This window comes from Carassius gibelio, chromosome A14 (assembly GCF_023724105.1).
Source record: "Carassius gibelio isolate Cgi1373 ecotype wild population from Czech Republic chromosome A14, carGib1.2-hapl.c, whole genome shotgun sequence".
Classification (NCBI taxonomy): Eukaryota; Metazoa; Chordata; class Actinopteri; order Cypriniformes; family Cyprinidae; genus Carassius; species Carassius gibelio.
The window spans coordinates 6,572,481-6,590,786 of NC_068384.1; the positions used below are offsets into that span (position 1 = coordinate 6,572,481).

The 18,306-nt window shown below is 37.7% G+C and overlaps 2 protein-coding genes across 4 annotated transcripts; both read right to left on the bottom strand.

Moving 5' to 3' along the window:
* Positions 1 to 562: 562 nt before the first annotated feature.
* On the bottom strand, positions 563 to 12,904 carry klhl3 (kelch-like family member 3). The gene is made up of 15 exons (XM_052614895.1): positions 12,600 to 12,904; positions 12,065 to 12,187; positions 10,533 to 10,639; positions 9,944 to 10,065; positions 8,420 to 8,582; positions 8,187 to 8,296; positions 7,688 to 7,804; positions 6,761 to 6,910; positions 5,402 to 5,519; positions 5,123 to 5,320; positions 3,933 to 4,034; positions 3,614 to 3,742; positions 3,391 to 3,531; positions 2,311 to 2,454; positions 563 to 1,959 (listed from the first exon to the last, which is right to left on the bottom strand). The coding sequence occupies exons 1-15, from the start codon at positions 12,611 to 12,613 to the stop codon at positions 1,931 to 1,933; spliced, it is 1,767 nt and encodes a 588-aa protein (XP_052470855.1). The 5' UTR covers positions 12,614 to 12,904; the 3' UTR covers positions 563 to 1,930.
* A 208-nt stretch (positions 12,905 to 13,112) lies between these two features.
* Positions 13,113 to 18,261, bottom strand: hnrnpa0a (heterogeneous nuclear ribonucleoprotein A0a). 3 transcript variants are annotated; one of them, XR_008186677.1, is made up of 4 exons: positions 17,469 to 18,261; positions 14,413 to 14,534; positions 14,276 to 14,327; positions 13,113 to 13,296 (listed from the first exon to the last, which is right to left on the bottom strand). XR_008186677.1 is itself a non-coding variant. In XM_052614900.1 (1 exon), the coding sequence occupies exon 1, from the start codon at positions 18,259 to 18,261 to the stop codon at positions 17,377 to 17,379; it is 885 nt and encodes a 294-aa protein (XP_052470860.1). In that variant the 3' UTR covers positions 15,619 to 17,376. The 3 variants fall into 3 exon arrangements, 1 of the variants encoding a protein (XP_052470860.1); XR_008186676.1 differs by having other exon boundaries at positions 14,276 to 14,330; XM_052614900.1 differs by lacking the exons at positions 13,113 to 13,296; positions 14,276 to 14,327; positions 14,413 to 14,534 and having other exon boundaries at positions 15,619 to 18,261.
* Between the last annotated feature and the right edge of the window lie 45 nt (positions 18,262 to 18,306).

Here is an 18,306-nt window from a genome sequence, read left to right on the forward strand (position 1 = left end):
AATTACCAGTCAAATCATTTTCCAGTAAAGTTAACGTTCAGTTACTTACAACAAAATCAAATGGGAAGAACACGACTGCAGGAAAGCAGGTTTGACGAATCAGTTGTTAGGCGTCTGCAAATCAAAATACCTTTACTCAAGTGCTCAAGTTTTTTAGGTGCACGATATAAAGTATATATCATCTGCGATAGTATGGTAGATAAGTGTTGTTTTAACGATCTGCGATCCGACATTATTAGAGAATATCACCAAAATCACACACAATTTATTGTAGATGGCACACATGCTTCCGTATTTTCATATTTTTTATATTAATATAATCTAGATCACACAAAGAGTGACGTTTTTTCTCCAGATATCAGCAGTTTTTTACTTTTTTTTAATTTTACTTCATGCATTCAGTTGCCACAGCTTTCCCTTTACAACAGAAATGAGTGTGCTGTCTGACTTAATTACTGCATAACCTCATGAAGTCCATTATTTTCAATGCATGACTGATTGCTGGCTTCCAATGGCAGCTCATAATCTAGCAGTCTCAAAACTTAAAGACATGGAAATCGAATTCCCTTTACAAAGCTTAATTTATTCATATATTTTGTTTAGAAATACATTAATACCTTGTTCGCAAACCACATTCGTGCATAATCCACAGATGATGCAGCACACTAGAATGTCCTAGTTTTAGAGTTGTGGATCATGATGATGTGTTAAAAGAGTAAAGACATCGAATGTAATGGCAGCAGTTACACCAGGCATAGCTCAAATTAAACTCTGAATCACTGGGCACAACAAAAACCTTGTTTTACTGCATAGTATTACTTTCAGATCGGTTGGTCAGTTGGTCATCATGAGAATGAGAAGATGAAAGTATATGTGATCTGGGAATGTTTGCAGTGTTTTGTTAATAATAATTCATATTCATTACCAACAAACTTAGTTTTCATTTCACAATGATCAGTAATGTAAACATGAACGTCTACAGTGAACTACTGTGCAGCTTTATAACCCAATAATGAGGCTTAATATTAAAAAATAATAATATTAATAATAAAAGAGTCTTCCAAAGTCCAGTTCTGTTGGACCACAGATCCAAATGAGCCAGTTAAATATGAACCTGTGTTATATTGGAATTGACCTGCGATTGCAATAGTATCACCTCTACTGAATAAAGATGACAAGTGCAATTTACCGAAGAGACACCAAGCAAGTGTGATTTCAGTGACTGCATCTACTGAGAGAGTTATCGTGATCTGTGTGTCCAACATGGACGATTGCACACCAAACTGCATCATGTACAAGTAACAAACATACAGTATTATCCATATGAGTTATGAGCGACACTTGGCACATTAAACGGCATGGTCACATTTACTGTCATTTCCACCAGGAAAAACCGTGTCATTTCTATAGAAGTCCATGCACGCACAGATCCACGTCTCACGATGGATTCCATAGAAAGATGCTTGTTTTGAAAATGAAGTGACCATACCGAGATTGACTTGATGTTTCGGTTTACCATCCTCACTACTATATGGCACGAAAGCAGCTGGTTTAATTAAACAACTTACAGGGGTTGCTCCCATAATACTTTTCATAAAAACATAAAGTAACCCTGTTTCTGAGTGTTGTCGGTCAGTAGTAAAGCAAGTAGAGATACATACTCTGTCCTGGCAGAGGACTCACTTAATACACACTACACTGGGTGACCACAGCCTCTCTGTTAATAACAGGGCGAAATGGCACTTCCTGGAGACTGGGAGAGGTCAGGGCTTGGTGTGTGTGTGTGTGTGTGTGTGTGTGAGGCAGTCAGGATCTGAGATGGAGATCTTCAAGCACCTGTCAGCATCTGGACTCTGTCTTAAATCACTGTGTGTCTGTCACAGCTCAGTCCTGGACAGGTGCGAAGACACCTGCTGCCCAGAAGCTTTAGTCATAAAGGCTTGTCAATGACTGAGACCCCTGAAACAGATAAGACAGCAGTTTAGTTTAGATGTAGCTGATAAGAAGAGAAGGCTTAAGAGGTAGATTAATGTCTACCTGTCTAATGCTATATTCATTAAAATTACAAATGTTGTATTTCTGGAGCAGTTTTAAAGGTTTATTACATGTTTGCATCTTGTGCTGGGATCCCAATCTTACTAAAAACTTTGATCCAGATCAAAACCAAGATTGGATTTTGTGATCTAATCCGTTTTCAGATTTTTTCTTTTGAACAATGCATGTTCAAGACTTGATCCAAGCCCAAATCTAATCAGATGAACGTTTGAGCAGCTGGCGGTAGGATGTGTAGGAGCTGGGCGTGAAGCAGACCTGCGTAGCTGCGTCCGTTGCTCATGTTGGTGGGGATGAGACTCCATTTATCCACAGCAGGGTCGTAGTACTCCACAGACGACAGGTTACACGAGCCGTCGTCTCCTCCGATCACATACAGCAAACCGTTTATAGCACACACTCCTAGAGACAAACACACTTAACTCAGGACCACAGGCCTTTCCTGCTCTCCCTTTATAAATGATTTGAAAAGGTCTTGAAACACGTCCAGTGTTTGACATTCAAACCACACACACACACACAAAGACTATTTTAAAACTATATAATAATAAAAAAAACATAAATAATGTGTTGAATTTTGACCTGGATATCATCTGTAGCTTTACGCATGGTTATACTTCGGTGAAATAAATTAAGCCTCTTTCCTATATCTCGCACACGCTTTTAGGATTTTTTTAGGGGATAAATATTAATATGAATGTGCACACACAACACACTATAAACAGACAAATTAACTACGGCCCAAAGTGAAGTGGAATAAAAGACCTAAATTTGAAGAAAGATTAATAAATAAATCCTACTGAAGAACCACTGCAGCATGAACATTTTTTTATGTTTTTCATTACAAAAGTGAAAGTTTATGCATGTACAATTAATATATTTAGTTTGAAAAAATTCTTGAGTAATCTTTTTGATATTATCTAGTCAGAAAATGAATATGTAAGTTTCATAATTTGGACTCTTTTTAAGCATTCATGAGATAGAAGTAAGGGTTTTAATTAAATAATCCATTGATTTTATACGGCTAATTCCAAGATAATTCCATATAACAATATATTAAAATGTATAAAAAAAATATAAAAAATTTAAATTATTTTTAAAATAAATGCATTTTTTTAAATGCATTTTATGCATCACACTGCTTTTGCTACAGTTCATTTGTAGTTAAAAAAAAAAAAATCCAAGATTAAAAATTAACCTTTTTAAGGTATAACAGTTTTAAGCTTCTGTTTCACTGGGTCAAAACTGACCAAGAACAGTCTGCTGTTTTTCTGCATTGTGAAAAATCTTGTTTTCAATGATTTGAGCTTCTGAACGGTCTCTCCTCCAGTTACTCACCTGCGTTCCTTCGGCACATGTTCATGTCACACACCTGTCTCCAGGTATTAGAAGCAGGATCATAGACCTCCACACTCTTCCTCACCAGAGGACCGTCGTGTCCACCTGCAGCATACAGCTGTGCATTGAGCACGCCGACACCTGCACAAACACACACTCCATGAAGACCATGAACAGAAATGAGTCCAAAGTATATTCAAGTCATGTCCGAAAAGGAACAAACCAGCTCCGCTGCGTCTAGTGCTCATGTCCGTCACATAGCACCACTTATTACTGACCGGGTTATACTCCTCCACAGTACTCAAACACTGCCGGGACGCCCCGTCATAACCTCCAACAGCATAAAGCTTTCCTGTACAGGCATCAGACATGCTATGTGAAATCATGAATCATCACAGTTTAAACATGTTACCACAACACCCAAAAGGTAAAATGTTGTGAAATCTTCTAAATGCAATGCATGTCAGGTTTCATTAACACGTCTGCACTTGAATACTAATATAGTGAGCATTGATCAACACACATGAGGTCAAAAAGCTCACCGTCGACCACTCCGACCCCAACACTGCTGCGCCTGGTGTTCATGGGAGCCACAAACATCCACTCGTTAGCTTTGGGGCTGTACGCCTCCACTGACGACAGACCTACAGACAGACATTCGTCAGACCGTCAGAACATGCAGTTAACAGAAAACATCATGCACTTTTATTTATATATATTTATTTGTTTTTGAAAGAAGCCTCGTTCACCAAGGCTGCATACAAATATTACAAATTCAGTTTCTATTATTGTCATAAGTAACGTGATCAAAGTTGTATTTTGAGCATCATTACTCCAGTCTTCAGTGTCACATGATCCTTCAGAAATCTTTCTGATTTGCTGCTCAAGAAATATTTAAGATTATTATATTTTTGTGTAAAACGTTATGCATTTTTTGCCGGGAATCTTTGATGAATAGAACGTTTAAAAGAACAGCGTTTATTCAAAACAGAAAATTTCTGTGACATCATAAATATATTTACCGTCACCAGGGTTGAGTAGATTACTTACAAATTGTAGTCTGTTTCTGATTATAAATTAGATTATGAAAAACTGTAATTAGTAACGAATTCTAAGTTACAAATTTTAGGGAATGTAATCAGACTTTTTTTAGATAACCTTTTTAAAAACCTACTGTTTTAAACTTAAAATAAACATATGCAGCTTTTTGATATCAATGTCATAAAATGCATTTAACAATGGTTTCCCAAACTGGACTTAACATAAGAATGAACAGTTTCTGACGGTCACTGGATATGATAAAAGTGTTTAATAGCATGCATAATTATTAGTTTCATACATGGTCTCTAATTACTTGAGATCTGTATCCTTTTTCTCCTGAATTCAGAACCATGGTTTGCATACGTATTTACACAACATTAGTCAAATCTAAGATACAGTAGGATTTTTAGAAAGGGAAATTAAAAGAGAAATAAGAAGAATTCTAACAAAAACTAATTCTATATATTTTACTAATCGTGTAATTTAAAAGTATCTGTAATCTGATGAGCATTATAAAATGTAATATACTCTAATTGCACATGGTTAATTTTTACGTAATCCAGAATACATGTAATCCGTTACTACCCGGGACTTTTGATTAATGCACCTTTGCTGAAGAATAAAATAAATCCTACTGATCCCAAACTTTACTGTATGAATGCATCCTGGCCTTCATTTTTCAAAGGTATACCTGTGCTCCCATCAAAGCCCCCGACAGCGTACAGCAGGTCCCCCAGCACAGCGGCTCCTAAAGTGCTGCGGCGCTCTTGCATGCTGGGAACAGAGCTCCACTGGTCCTTCAGCCCATCATACACATCCACCGTCCGCACGCGCAGGGAGCCGTTAAATCCCCCCACCGCATACACCTTACCGGCCATGAACACCACACCTACATGACACACACAGAGAGGATGAGACCAAGAGAAACACACACATCTAGAGATAGATGAGGGACAGAACAGAGAAGAACCTGCTCGACAGCGTCTGGATGGTAAGTCTGCCACCTGGTACCAGCGGTCCTCCTGAAAGTCATAGCACTCCACGCTGCGGATGGCTTTAGGCGCCTGACCCCCCACGACCATCATCACCTGTCAGATTCACAACAAAAATCAATCCTCCGAAAGCCAATAAATTCATCCAGACCTTCAGTCTGGGACTAAGATAGTAGAAAAATGCAGTTATAGTTTATAAGGTAGTCAGTTTACTGATGCCACATTACTCATTTTTGAAGTGGTTGCTTCTGTCAGGCTTCAATTGAATGAATTTGACACATTGACTTCTGCGAGGAAACAGCCGATCGCTTTAATAGCATGATTGTTAATCTTGAAAGATTTAAGACAGTTTGATATTTTTATTTTGACGAGTGAAAATCAACCCTTACTTTTACACAGAAATCACGCAGCTGTGAACCAGTGGATCGATAAGAAGCGAATGCGTTATAAAAATATAAACAATACACTAAGATATGTTTGTATGTTACTAGAGTAATATAGTTGTTTGATTATAATTGTCTAATATGATAATTGATCGTTTTGACTAAATCCTTTTATTAAAAAATGTTTAAATGCTGAAATGTGAAGTTTATCGTTTTATAAAACTTTTTGTACATTTGAACTGTAAATCATGCTTTTTATACTCTTAATATGTTGACATAGACATTGTGCTACACTTATTTGTGCAGATCTTAAAAAAAAGCTCTTTAAAAAGCTTAAATATGATTTTTAAAATCCTTTTTTCCCATTCATAGAAGTACAGAAAACCAATCTTGGAATCTAACCCTCTACAATGCGAATTAATCACTCGCATATGACTAAATTGTCTATCGTTAGCCATTGGCTAATACATTTATAGATTTCACTCACCAGGCTAACTTTAAGTTTTACTTTACAAATTTTGAACACTGCGCACTTGAGAGTTTCACTCTCCATCTTTAAAAACAACTATTTCAGTTCATCTCAATGGATTCATTTAACGTATTATAAACTCTAGTGTTAGTTAAGAGCCCTCCGTGTTTCCATCCAGATGGAAAAAGAGGGAGTGCAAAACACTCTTATCAAGTAAAATATATGTGCTACGTGTAAATTATATTCTTTGGTAGTGGGCGGAACTAACGGTCAAACGGCAATCTCATTGGCTAAGATTTAGAGAAATATGCATTAATTTTTTATTCATGCATGGTTACCAAACTTTAGTACTAATTACTTAAGTTATATCACAAAAATGCATGATTGTTAAAAGTAAATCAATTAAAAGCTAATTTCAGATCATATCACACATGAATGTATTTTGAATGACTGGTATTGTAAGTTTGAAGCGATTATATTAATACCTTTGGCAAACTGATTGGTGTGCGTGGTCTGGTTCTGTCAGTCTTTATCAGGTGCCGCTGGTCTGCAGGTAAAAGATGGTACTTCATCGCCTCGATCAGGAAGTCCTTACAAGTGTTGTTGTTTTTTATTAAGGGGTCCTCCTCTACAATCTGTACGAATACACATTTACAAAAACAGCAGAGAGGCTACTTGAGAACGCAAATTCACTCTCTGACAGCAGGTGGCGCTTATGAAACGGCAGCAATATAGTGTTTTCTTGGTTACCTGTAAACAAAGCAGCTCAGCTTATAAACACTGCTTTAATATGCATTATGCAGAGGCAAGATGAAAAGAAAATACCATCTAAACTTTTCTAAAGATGGTCAGTTCCCCAGATACATCCATATAAACCACCACTCCCAAAGGTATCACGATACGTTTAACATTTCAACTGACTTGAATCGTCACATGTGTGACCCCGGACCACAAAACAAGTCATAAGTGTAAAAAAAAAGTTAATTGAGATGCATGCATCATCTGAAAGCTGAATAAATTATCTCTCAGTTGAGGTATGGTTTGTTAGGATCGGACAACATTTGGGCGAGATACAACGATTTGAAAATCTGGAAAATATTAAGAAAGTTGTCCAAATGAAGTTTATCGCTATGCATACAACTAATCAAAAAATAAGTTTTGATATATTTATGGTAGGAAATGTACAAAATATCTTCATGGAACATGATCTTATACTAATGAGTTTTGGCATAAAAGAAAAAAATTATAATTATCACCCATACAATGTGTTTTTGGTTATTGCTACAAATACACCCCAGCGACTTAAGACTGGTTTTGTGCTTCAGGGTCACATATTTTTATCAATTTTTCAACTGGCTTGGGGTGCATCGTCACATCCCTATAACTTGTTATGAAACTGAGCCCAGACACACCTGAACCAGGTAATCTCTGGATAGCAGGGGCAGTCGAACATGCTCCATGAGCTTAGGCATGTGCTCCAGACGGGCTTCTTTATCGTGCTTTATCCAGGCGATCATGGCCTCAAACACCTGGGGGTGTAACATACAAGAACAAATCATATTTTATGTTTCTCTGCGTATTGTATGAATGAAGACCAGGCCGCCATCCTTCACTGCCTGTGTGTCTCTGCTCAGATGACAATGAAGCATCTGACAGATGACAGCTGATATCAAGTATATGTGTGAGCGCAGACTTGAGACACAAGTTACTCGTAAGCTGAGAGCAGTGACTGACAGATGGCACGTCCGTCACATCAGCATGTACATGTGAAAACCAAACATCAACCATCTGCTGTCTACAAATCACAGAAGGCTGAGCTAAAAACAGGCTGTGTGATGTGGTGCATGAGAGAGAAACTTAGAAGCGCAACAGAAAAGACACAACTGGGATAAATAAACGTGGTAGCGTCACCTTCTCTTCAGTGGACACGGTGAGTTTGTCGCTGGAGATCAGACTGCACACCTGCTGCAAGGAGAGGCCCATGAACTCTTCTCCCAGCATGACGTCTGTAAAGTGCTGCTCTGCTTGAAACAAGTAAACTTGCTCAAAAAAATGCATCTCCACACAAAAATACATATTGGTGTGTTGCGTAATCGACTAGCTGTTTCTCATCCCACAATGGCTGAAGTAGGACGAGCGCTCACCGGCGTAAGCGTGGGCCAGGCTGAGCAGTCCTGTGCAGGCGTGAAGGTCAGCGAACGCTCGGATGCCCAGGCAGTTGGTAGGGTGAAGCTGCGTTTGCAGGAAGTCACAGCAAACCTGTCGAACATCCATCAGCTGCAGCAGGCTGGCAGCTGGGAGCAATACCTGGACACAGCAGGAATAACACAACGAGATGAAAACACACACTATACATGAAGTAACCAGGAAGTCAGCCTGCTGGCCTGATTCATGATGACTAACCAGTATAGCTTATGTAATGATGACTTTTTTTTTTTATTAATTTTGCTAAAGAATTGTGTGTTATCTGAAACAATATAATACATATATGTACACAACCATTCAAAAAAATATTTTTGAAAGAAGTCTATTTAGCTCGCCAATTGTTTTTGTGTGTGTGTGTGTGTGTGTGTGTGTGTATAAAAAATACAGTAAAAACAGTCTTATTGTAAAATATTAGAATTTAACTGTTTTCAATAATTCTTTTATTTTTTATATATTATTTTTAATATTCAGTGATTATAGAAAATAATCAGCCCCCTTTAAAATAATCACAATTTGTTGCTTTGCAGCCTGAAATGAAGATGGACACAGTTTTTGTTTTATCCAGCTGTATTTATATTGCAAAGTCTAGATGTGCAAACATATCCCAACAGACGAAAGACTGTAATTAAAGAAAAGTGTGGTTTGACAAAATACTTTATTTAATATTTAATATTTTTTCTGACATGTACGTGTTATGTTGCTATTCAAAAGATCAAAAGATTGGCATTTGTTTGAAATAGAAATATTTTGTAACAAATTTTATATACTGTCACTTTCGATCCATTTAATGCATTCTTGCTGAATAAAAATAATCACTTATTTAAAAAAAAAAAATGACTTAAACTTTTGACAGTAGTGTACATAGTTAGAGACACTAAAGCCTATAATTTGTAATCTCTATTATCATTATTGATTCAGTAAGTAAACTAAAATAAATTACAAATCAATTATATTTTACTTTAAATTATTGTTCATTTTAAGTAAAACGTATTCTAATAGAAGCTGAATTATAAATAGATCATAGTAAAAGCTATAGTCTACACTTCCACTGGTATGCTTAATTAATATTCATTAAAATAGTAAATTAGTAAAAACCATAGCATTCAAATACAGGCCTAGGGGAAAAACAAGACTGAACTGAATTAGCACATGCACAATGTAACTCAACAGCCACTTTCTTCCTAGAAAAGGAATGAAAATATTGAATTGGCATGAAGCTTCTCAGATCATCTGTTCTCAACCGATTTCTTTCTGTACATCCAAACAAGAGCCCCACATACAAAACATAGAACACATGGGACAATAGAGCTCTAACACAAGGGCAAAGTGCACACCACAGAAAGCTTCCTCTCCCGCTCTGCTCGTTTCCTCTGCTAATAATGAGAGGAAACACCCTGCCCCAGATCTCCAGAGCCAGAGAGCACAAGAGCTAGTCATTAGATAGGTTTGAAGCAGTACATTACCTGGACATTATCCTCAGACACTTCAATCTCAGCCGTGTAAATGTAATCCACCAGCTTCGAGAGCGTCTGTCCATCAACATCCCTGATCTCCACATGATGAGCCTTGCTTTCACTCATGTCACCTGGACACATCAAGCACAACACAGAATCAGATCAGACACACAAAGATCTTAAAACTGTTCAAATAAGGCTTAAAAAAGGAAGAATGAACATCATGTTTATTTATGCAGAAACAGTTGCTTTATATAAAACATTTCTAATGCTTCTACAAATACCCTGCAAATAATCATGATGCTGGATCTTCACCAAAGTGATAGTTCACCTCAAATAACAATCCAATGTACATGGACCTCATAAAAGATATATTGATAATCAGTGTTTTTGTTTATGTCACCAGCATTCTTCAAAATATCTTCTTTAGTGTTTTCCGGTTTGGAATGACACAACGGTGAGTAAAAGATGACAGAATTTAAATTTTGTACATAATCGTAATCATAGATCTACACTAAGTGCTGAAGAACATCAGTGTGGCGTGAGGAACATGTGTCTCTCATCGGTGAAAGAAAAGCATTAGGATGTGATGTAGTACCTGTGAACATGGCACAGAAGTAAGGACTGCAGGACGCTAAAACTACTCTGTGTGCTGGCACCTCCACTTCACCCGCCACCAGCAGAACATCACAAAGCATCCTCCGGCTGTGATTAGGAAGAAAAATTCAAAGAAAGCTGAGGATCTACATGAGGCCTGATTTTTCCTAAAAGTATATTTTACTTTTATGCCAAAAATCATTAAGATGTTAAGTGAAGATTGTGTTCCATGAAGTAAATGTCATACCATAAATATATAAAAACTTAATTTTTGATTTGTAGTATGTATTGCTTAGAATTTATTTGGACAACTTTAAAGGTTATTTTCTCAATATTTAGATTTTTTTGTACCCTCAGATTCAAGATTTTCAAATAGCATCTCATCCAAATATTGTCTGGTCCTAATAAACCAATGCAAAGCTTATTTATAGAAGATGTACAAAACTCAGTTTTTAAAAATTTACACTTAAGACTGGTTTTGTGGTCCAGGGTCACATATCTTAATATCTCCATGCCTTACAAATGAATTAAGCCAACTGCATTAAATCAAGCAGCTGAGAAATGCTATGTCCTCCTAAAAAACTGAAGAAAAAAAAAGGTTTTTGTGAATGTTGTTGTTTCTTTTTATTTCATTACATTGGGTGGAGCATAAGAAACAAATGCAGAAAAAAAACATTTTTGAAAAATATATATTTCATTCATATTTTATTCTATGTCTTTTGTGGAGGATGCCATGACTAAAATAAATAGACATGAAAAGGCATATATATGTAAAAACAAACAAAAAAAAAAGTTACATTTTTTCATTCACCAAATCCTTTTTTTTGGTTTGTTTGTTTCAATCAATTTTTAGCCAAGTTTTGTACAAAGATGATTATCAACTACGTTATGGAAGATATAACAGAATGATTTGATATACTACTGTACTTTATGCAATATGTGCGTAAAATTTCCATAAATTGATATTTGCGTTCTATTCAATATCTATAATACATTGCATCTAATTTGCATATTAATGTGTTCTTGGGGCAAATCATAATGAAAAAGAAGTGTTATAACAGGAGTAATAACTTGGCATAAGACATAAGAATATCTCATATTTCATAGGAATATTGATCAATAATTTAATTACCTACTTGATGTATTTCCCCAAAATGTAAAGTACATGTATGAAATTTATGATCTGCTTAGCAATTAAAATTGAGATGTTTAAGCCAAACAATTTGAAAATTAGACAGATTTCCATGTCATTACATGATATTTTGCTAAATTTGATCATTCGGTCAATAGAACTAATATTTAAAGATGTGTTTATGATCAAACCTCCAAACATTTGATATCTCTAAAATATAATCTCCTCTACTAAGGACAAAAGTCTATGCCTGGGTCCCATGCACATTACCCTATATGAGTAACATTTTTTATACTATTATTTAAAAAAATCCATTCTATATCAGTTGACCTGGAATGTTAGGTCATGTCCCCATCAGTGTCTCCAGAGACTACCTGAATAAGCTTCATCAGTTTACAAACCTTCTCAAGTCATTCATGAGCCGGAAGGCTTTCCTCATGTGTGTGTGACTGAAGCTGTGCAGATCTGGCTCTTTCGCATCTTCCTGTGAATCCAGACTAGACACAGGACAAGAGACTCCAAACCTAATGAATGAATCAGAGTTGTTTGCAACTGACGTTTAATAACAAAAACTGTGTTTAATCACTAACATGTTTAATGTTCTACCACAACAAACCTGTTTCTCAGCGCAAACTAACTTCTATTAGTTTCCAATCACAGTTCTCTTTCAGTTCTGGTGATAAAGTCAGTTTACATTCGTGTATCTTGATTCGAAACACTTAAATGTGAAGTAACTTATATAGTTAAAAATAGAGACATTAAGCGAATACACAACAGACCGCTAGCAATGTAGCCGCTACTAATAATATAAATTGAAAATGCGTACTTTACGGTTAAAATTACAGTTTTATCCATAACTAGACACTTCGGTTTCCTGGTTAGCCCTATTACATAGTTAACTTCGTCTTTCTTTTCCTATAAAAGGCACGTACTTACCCGTCACAGTCCATTTTTTGAGCAGTATCGCGCTAGGCAGCTGGCTAAAGTTAGCTAGCTACATCATTTTCAGCAGGTTCTGGAAGTCTCGGGTATTCCGTTTGTTGACGCACGAGTTCGTTTAAAGCCTCAAGTCGACTGCTGAACGTGTTGTGCTCCGTGTGGTCTCTCGTGAGATGTTCGGGGCTTGTTTACCTGAGTGGTTAGCCGCTCGCAGCTAGCATCTCAGAGCTAAACAGACTTTTACACCCAAGAACGTCGTAACGGTCCTCCATCATCGTCGTCGTCATCATCATCATCATCATCGCGTCGCCTGGCAACAGTGATACAATTGTTCCACGAGGTCCAAGGTGACTCTTCAGAGCACAACCACATCACTATCATGATTCCGTGGTGCTTCTCAGCTTTATTAAAGTCAATCATTCATACTGTAATAGGTTTATAGCTTAGTAGATGTTGCTAATTTCTATCTTGTGTAACCCCACTTGATGCATTCAAACATTAACAGCAGACTTCAAATTTATCCAGTTTTTTATTTTATTTTATTGAATTAATCAGACATTTAATGCCAGTTCATATGCACATGTACAATGATTCCAACCACTTTGACAATATGCATTCGATTCAACTCCAGTCACAGGAACCAGATGCAGCCACCTTCCAGGTACCATGATCAGGGCATCATCTTGGCACGGGTCTGTAAAAATAAAGACATTTTCCAGAAAAGAGAGCATGAGAGATTTATCCTCCTGGGACCTAGGCATAGACTTTTGTCTTCTTGTGTAGAGGAGATTTTAGGGTTTTAAGTCTGGATGTCCTGTACGGAGCACATTAAGGGCTTTGAGATGTTTGAAGGTTTGATTATAAACACTCCCTCTTCTTGGTCTTTAAATATGACCGATATGGATACTGATATCATCATTTAACACTCTTAGGAAAATATGATAATATTTAGTAATTCTCATTCATATCTGGCTAACTTTCAAATAGTCATAATTTAGAAAAATTTTATGGGGTTTCAAATCCAAATTTGACTTCTGGAACAAGGCATAACGTCTTCTGTAGAGGAAACCAGTCTGATGTCAATCAGACACTTTGCAAATGATTAAATCAACATTGTTATGAAATGTGGCATTATCATGAAAATGTTGCCAGGTTGTTACTCCCTTCATAACGCTTTCTTTTCCTTCTCATTATGATTTGCACACAAGGACGCATCAATATGCTAACTAGATGCAATGTATTATAGATGCATTGAATAAAATGGGAATATCAATTTATGGACATTTTATACACATTGTACAAAGTAAATTAGTAAGTCAAATCTTTCTTTTATTTTTTTATAACATAGTTGAGATAAAATTTGGTTAAAATGGCCTGAAACCAAAAGAAACTGGTGAACTAAAAAAATAAAACCTTGTATTTGCCTATACACGGACTATACATATACATTTCAAAAATGTTTTTTCCATATCTGTGTCTTATGCTCCAACCAATGTAATGGTTAAACATACAAAATGTTTCCAAGCAGAACCATATTTATTGCAACGTATGCTCTCATGAGTTCATAATCTCAAACCCACAAAAAGATCATGGTAAACACAAAACTCAAATTATGTAATCGACATACATTTTGATTCAAATCACTGAAATGAGACATTCTGCTTAAATCTTACCACAGGCATCTTGTCTCTCAGAGATCCATGCACATGTATTCATATGCAAACTCTGCTACAACAGAAAGACAAACAAAAATAAATTTAGTTAATATAATTGGCGTGACTGACTAAAAGACCACAGATAACATGCTTACCAAAACTCACTGGAGTTCTTCCTTCATCTTTAGAGCAACTGGATTCACAGCCGCAGCAGAGGTTCATCAAGTGGCCGAACTTAGAAGTCAGATTTTATTTAAATCCTTCCATTGCATTCTCTGTGAAAAAGTCAAGACAGATGGAGATGCATGTAAGCGTCAAATCAACAAGCGGTGTCCTGAAACATGTCGATCTACACAACCCCTTCAGATTGACACACTGTGCCCTTACAAAGGCTCTATGCAGGTGGTGTGCTTTGAAAATGACAGTAGCACATCTCACTTTTGAAAAGGCCAATGCCAAGAGGTTGCATCTTCACTAGTCTCACTCAATTATCAACAAAATCCACTGCCCTCTTAAGAGTGCCAGAAATGTAGGACAAAGCACGAGCAAAACACCGAGATGAGGAGGGGAGGGGGATTGATAAGATGTAAAGTAAATAGCTGAAAGCACAAACCTTGCTTAATAAATGCTGATCTCCTTTGCATTTGATGCCATTAATATCTGGAACTAATGCATCAAGTATACAGGAACTATAAGCTTCGTTCTCCGGTTTGACCTTAAACTGGAAATCGGCTAAAATATTGGATTAAGACATAACTACATAGACCACAATCACCACATTGAACTACAGAGCATGTTCTACTTTCCACTTTTCCATTAATGGTCGCCGCCACTTAACGCTATTCACAGCTAGTATTTAGAAAATGCTGAAATAGTTGCATGCACGCTTTACGTTAACGTCTCACAAATACCTGATTTCGTTTTCCAGGTGGATCCAAAGTATGTTAAGAGACACACCCGATGTAATGTCTGGTGTATAAAGCATTTCTACAAACCTGGAAACCTGGTGCGTTTATCCTATGGATTTTCAGCTGGGTTTCTACATCTCTGGAGTAGCCCTGGAGAATCCAATGACGTAGTAGTGGACACAGCTAAGGTATAGATCCATCTTATTTGATCACTAAAAGTATTGGAACAAAGCTCTACACATATTTTAAGAATTAAGACAACATACGGTTGGGAAAATATTAACATCCCCACATGTCTGATGCAAAGGAAAGTCATTAGAGCCAATGCCTGATTAAAGGCTAAAAGTGGCCTCCAGTTTTAGTCTTACCTAGATGGAAAGACAAAATCGCTACATGGGTCTCATATACGTCAAACCACCCAATAAATCTCAGCTGGTCATAAACCATAATGGCTACGGAGTAATGATTTTTATTAACAGAAATACATACAGTTCAGTTGTATCTGAAATAAACAATATTCAATGGGTTGAAGCAGTAATACAATGAGACAAGAGCATTTAAGTCCTTTACTAAATAATTAAACTGTAGGAAAAACAAGAGTCCCGACCAAAAGGTTCACTGTAACACCACCAATGACAATATTTTCATAATGTTCTTGAACTATTTAACAGATTACACTAATTGGGAGGGGACACACGTTAATCACTTAACTATTAACGGACGTTGAGGGTTGTTTGAGCGAGCCTGAACATTCGAAGCTGGAACTAGTCCTTTTAACTTGCATATTTTTTACTGAGACGACAAAGATTTTTCAATTTAATCCAACACTTTTCTTATGTTAGAACAAACAGCTAGTTGCAATCGAGCCTAATTAAATAAATTCAATCTTTCATTGGTTGGCAGCAGACTCTGCAGCAAGTGGATTAATTGAGTTCAACAGTGCCAGTCTACTTTTTCAGCTGCCTTGGTTTTCTGTAGAATTTTTCCCCATTCATTTTTAAAAAGCATTTGTTACAGAGCTATGATTCAGTCAAACCAACCAGCAATGAGCCGAAACATTGCGATCTTTGATTCGATGCAAAAAAGTATTTGTAGAGGGCAAATACACAAAACGGAAAGTACTCCAATCCCAGGAAACATTGCGAATGACAAAACTATTGATTTAAAGATATTGAGTATGCATACAGAAACATTATATGCTTATTGCAAAATATGCAAATATTAATTCTCTGATTGAAGAATTATGGTTGGTTTCTACATATTTGCAAAACGAGTGGAAAATAAACACAACACACCATTTAACCTCATAGCTTATAGTGTCTGCCTTGCTTTATGAAGAAAATGAATGGGATTTTTACTCAAGGCACTGTGCACTCAAAACATCACGTGATATGCAAATAACGCCTGCAGCCAGCCAATGGATGTTTGAATCGCTACAGGGTTTCACTGCTGATTGGCTCTCAATCAAAATCAGATTTAAATGTTAGTCGTCAAACGATTAATCGCATTCAAAAAAAAATGTGTTTACATAATATATGTACTATGCATATTTGTTATGTATATGTAAATACACGCACACATGTATACACTTAATGTATTTGGTTTATATATAAAATGTATATATAAATTATATTAATATAAACATATGTAGGTTTGTGTATTTATATATAAACGCATATATACACAGTGTATTATACAAACAAACGCTTTTATTTTGTTTGCGATTAATTTGATTGACTGCACTATTAAGCGTTTTGAAAAAAAGAACAGACACAATAAAGATACAATGCATACACTAAAAGGTGAAAAACACATGCCTACTCTAATTAACAAGCAAAAATACTAATCTTAACCTAATCCCAAACCAAAGAAAAAAAAAAACTTGAGTAACAGTTGCGCCAACAGGTAGCCTGCCCCGACCACTGGCCAGTCTTATAATACAAGTAGAGATCCAGAGTAGTAGTCCTATGTCTTGCTGAAAGGAAAGAGAAAAAAAAAAATCTCCCTAGTACTTCAGGGAAAGATGTAAGATGCGGAGTAAAGTCGGACAGGTGAGCCCTGGCCCTACCTATGATCTGCTGGACTGGATAATGATAATGGAGCTCGAGTGTTTCAGTCAATGCCACGTTATGTTAAAGTGGCTCAACTTAGCTGAAGATAATGTGTGGTCGAAACTGTGATGTGGGCTGGGGAAGGACCTAATACACGCTCCTAATACGAGCCTCCGTAACCCCCCCTGCCGTAACCACCACCACCACCTCCTCCTCGGGAGTAAGGAGCGCTGCTTCTGCCCGAGTAATTACCTTTCATTGGGCCATAGCCAGAGGACTGCTGGCCATAGCCGCTGCCAAAGTCACTGTAGCCGTTACCACCGCCGTAGCCCTCCATTTGGTCCCCGTAGCCTCCCCCATACCCGCCTCCGTAACCTCCGCCGTAGCCGTCATTGCCTCCATACCCGCCGCCGCTGCTGCAGTTGCCGTATCCGCCGCCGCGCGCGCCGTAGCCGTTCTGCGGTCTGCCCATCCCCCTCCCGCCGCGGCCACCACGACTCCCAGCGGCCTGCATCTCTTGCTTGGTCAGGGCTTTCTTCACCTCCACTTTATGCCCATTGATAACATGGTACTTGAGCACCACTGCTTTATCGGCCGAGTCGTTGTCCTCGAAATATACGAAGCCGAAGCCACGCTTCTTTCCAGTCTCTTTGTCCGTTATCACCTCCGCCTTCTCCACCGCGCCGAACTGGGAGAAGCAATCACGGAGGTGATCCTCCTCGATGTCGTCTCTAAGCCCGCCGATGAAGATCTTCTTCACCTTCGCGAGGGCCTCTGGCCTGCCCGCGTCTTCCCGAGCCACTGCCCGCTTCAGCTCGACGTTGTTACCGTCCAGAACGTGCGGTCGGGCCGCCATGGCCGAGTCCGCCTCCTCGGGGCTCGAGTACGTAACGAAACCGAAGCAGCGCGAGCGCTTCAGCTGCTGGTTCTGGACGACCACGCAGTCCGTGAGCGTCCCGTATTGCTCGAAATGATTTCGCAGCCCGTCATCGGTGGTTTGGACGTTAAGTCCACCGACAAAAAGCTTACAAAGTTGGTTTTCCATTTAGACCGTCGTTTTCGTAACCGAATCTCAGGTAAGTCTTTGTGA